Here is a 3,567-nt window from a genome sequence, read left to right on the forward strand (position 1 = left end):
ACTCACTCACTCACTCACTCACTCACTCACTCACTCACTCACTCACTCACTCACTCACTCACACACACACACACCTGATGCGTTGACATGGTTTATTCTCTCTGCAGGCCAATAAAACTCCTCTGCGGCAGCTGGATCCGAGTCGTTTGCCCGGAATGAACTGTGGTCCAGATTTCACGCCTTCGTTTGCTAATCTTGGCCGTCCGTCAGCCGGGGGGCGTGGCCCGGTCAGTTACTATGGCAACCTCACCGGAATGCATGCTTTTGTGTTTATATTTTACTAAATATTTCGCTAGACTGTACTGTTTTTAATGTAAATAGACAATATTTTTATTCAGAGGAATGTTTCACTTTTGTATTTTAAAAGAGTATCGCCTGAATGTGTTTTAGACTTTTTTTAAATAAGTTATTTAAATTTTTTTTTTTTTTAATAATAGTCTTGCTGTTGCCATGGTGTTAAAATATAAATAAATAAATTATTATTTTAATAAAATAAATTATAATGTATTTTATTTTAATTTATTACATTTTTAATGATAGCCTTGCTTCTGTCATGGTGGTAAAAATTATAAATAAATAAAGGAAAATAAATAATTTATAATTAATTTTACTAAAATAAATAATGATAAATTATTTATTTGAATTTTTTTTTATACAATAGCCTTGCTGCTGCCATGGTGCTAAAAATAATAAATTAATTAAATAAAAATAAATAAATTTGTTTGTGTGCGTGTAGACAAAATAATGTGAAAACCCATTTATATAGAGGTTATCATTTGTAGACAACAGTGATAGACAAACACTGTGATTATCTTTTCTTTGTCTGTAATATGTGGACAGTTTTAAAGAGAAAAGTTAGACACCGATTCCCTCCTCCAACACGTCTGCAGATCAAATGGAGACCATTACAAAGCTGTATGAATCTGTTAATGAAAACGCCTTAATAAAAAATACTGCCTATTTACCAGGCATTCACATTATTTTGTCCAGCCCCTGTATATATAAGACAAAGATATTGTTTGTAATAAAATTAATAGCTTAAATCTAATAGCGTTTACCAAATAGTTTAAAGATGACATACACTCAAATCAGGCATGTTGTATGAGATTTAGACTAGTTTTAAACAAATTCAATTTATTCAAATGATTTATATATATATATATATATATACAGTACCTTCATTCTGCAGTACAGGACAGTGAGAACAATCCCATAGATGAACAGTACCGCGTCCAAGATGTAGCATATCTGCGGCTCTTTCAAACTCATCGCATCTTTAAAAAAATGAAGCTAATTAGGAAAAGAAAAAAACTCAACATATTGTGCTACAGTTAAAAGTATTTTACAAAAATTACTTGCACTGAAAATGTTTTTTATTATTACACAAAATGGTCCATGAGTCCGTTTTATAGGTCTCTCCTACATAGGACTAGTGCATAAACTCTTTATCTGCTGTAAATTCTCTGTAAATTTGTCGTTATTAGTTAATTGCATACATTGATGCATCACATCATTAGAATTGTATCAAAGCATTGGTGATGCTCTTATAATGTTTATACAGCACAAAAGATAAGACCTCACTTGTGTTTAAACTATAAACAAATTTTAATTATCAGACAATCAATACACAACATTAAAGACAATCATTAGACAATATTTGTTAAATACTTATTTTAATAATCAATCATTTTTAATTACATACGCAGAAAATGTAGCAAAAAAGCCATGAATATTCAAAAAAAAAAAAAGCTTTTGTGAGACTAATGCCTAAATAATGTGCCCAAGTTTTAGAGAAATAGCAAGTGCATGTGTGATGTTTCTCACCTAGTATCATATCCTAAAGAATAGTGCTACTTCTCTTTTCAGAAGTACATATACATATACATACACACACACATACATATATTTGCAGACCGCATGCTTACAGTGAAACCAGTTACAATATATATATATATAAAAATAAAAATACAGCACTGCATAATCTAAAACAGAGACGTGTGACTGTATTAAACTACACACACATTGTGTTGTTTTATTAGCTTGGGGTTTAATGGATTCATTCTAGTGCAACGTTGACAAAAATACTGTTGGCTGATCAAAATGCATAATCTCATCTTGATGCCAAAAACGTGTTGCATCAGAGAACTTCGATTTAGTGTCCATTCAACCACATTTTTATCTAGAAATAAAGAAATTTATAATTTTTAAAGAAATAAAGAATAGAAAACACTACAAACGCTCATAAAACCTTAAACCCTGTTTAGTTCAATGTATATAGCATCCTCATTTACAGAGATGCAGAAGAGAAGTGGACCAGCAAAACTCATATAGCCACAACCTAAATTTAAGAAGTAGCGCTGGTTTCACATGCACCAGTCAATGTGAATATGGTGAAAAATGTTACTTGTGCATTTCATCTGTTTGCAAACTTTGGTTAAGTAGTTGTAATTGTACTATGGAGTCCTATTGTGTGGTTTAAGCTTTGACAGAATGAGAAGAGGCTACTTCCTGGCAACAAAGTTTCCAACATCAAAGTTCAGATATAAGGACTGTGAAAACAAGAAATGTGAAAAGTGAACTTTATATAGATGTTGACTAACCAAGGCGCTCACTTCAGACTTTTATGATTGCTGGATTATAACATTTACATAGATGCGCATTGGATTTTTAAACATCCCTTGCTTCATTTTATAAGCTTTTTCAAAATACATAATAAAAACCTTTTATAAAATCCCGGCATACTTCCATATTCAAGATGTGATCAGAGTGCACATTCCTAGTGACATTATTTCATAATTTATGAACAAAAACAAAGTTCTGAGGACGCATAATGTGTTAATCTTCACGATTAGCAGACAAAATAACTACTGAAAACGAAAAATAAATAAAATGTTAAATAAATAAATGAAAAGATAAATTTCCACTGATCAACGTAACAGCACGCAAAACACAGCGTTCGCTTGAGATAAAGAGCGCTAACATTTAACACTTACCAGCACTGCCGAAGCTGAGCCAAATAGAAAGAAGAGAGAAGGGCAACCCCACCTTCATCATCATCATCATCATAAAAACTTGGCTTTGCTTCTGCGTACCTCACGGGACGCACACCTCCAAAGAAGACTTTCAGTGAACAGATGTGAAAAGCACATCAGAGGCCGACAAGAGGGAAGTTGTGGTGAAAATATGTCAGTTTTCAAGATAAACCACCCCCACCCAAGTGACGAAGAGGAAAAAGGGCCGAAAACCATGTGATCTGCTTTAGACTGCTGATCCTTGGAAATGCCGATTCAGCGTTGTTAATTGCAGTTATTTTGCATATATACTAGTGCTGTCAAACGATTAATCGCGATTTAATCGCATCCTAAATAAAAGTTTTTGTTGACATAATATATGTATGCGTGCTGTGTCTATTTGTTATGCATATATAAATACACACACATGCATGTATACATATCAGAAAAATATATGTTAATATATTAAATATATTTATTTATAATATATGAATATAAATATAGACATGTAAATACATGTAAATATTTTCAAAATATATACTGTATGTGTGTGCAT

The 3,567-nt window shown here is 32.1% G+C and overlaps 1 protein-coding gene across 1 annotated transcript in view; it reads left to right on the plus strand.

The window, feature by feature from the left end:
• Window positions 1-3,567, plus strand: part of LOC107692264 (eukaryotic translation initiation factor 4 gamma 1-like) — a 54,327-nt gene that overhangs the window by 18,559 nt on the left and 32,201 nt on the right. Inside the window, exon 10 of the mRNA XM_016491226.1 lies at window positions 108-227. Coding sequence (XP_016346712.1) covers window positions 108-227 — 120 coding nt within the window. The remainder of the gene's footprint in view (window positions 1-107; window positions 228-3,567) is intronic.

This window comes from Sinocyclocheilus anshuiensis, unplaced genomic scaffold, assembly GCF_001515605.1.
Source record: "Sinocyclocheilus anshuiensis isolate Anshui unplaced genomic scaffold, SAMN03320099.WGS_v1.1 scaffold402, whole genome shotgun sequence".
Classification (NCBI taxonomy): domain Eukaryota; kingdom Metazoa; phylum Chordata; class Actinopteri; order Cypriniformes; family Cyprinidae; genus Sinocyclocheilus; species Sinocyclocheilus anshuiensis.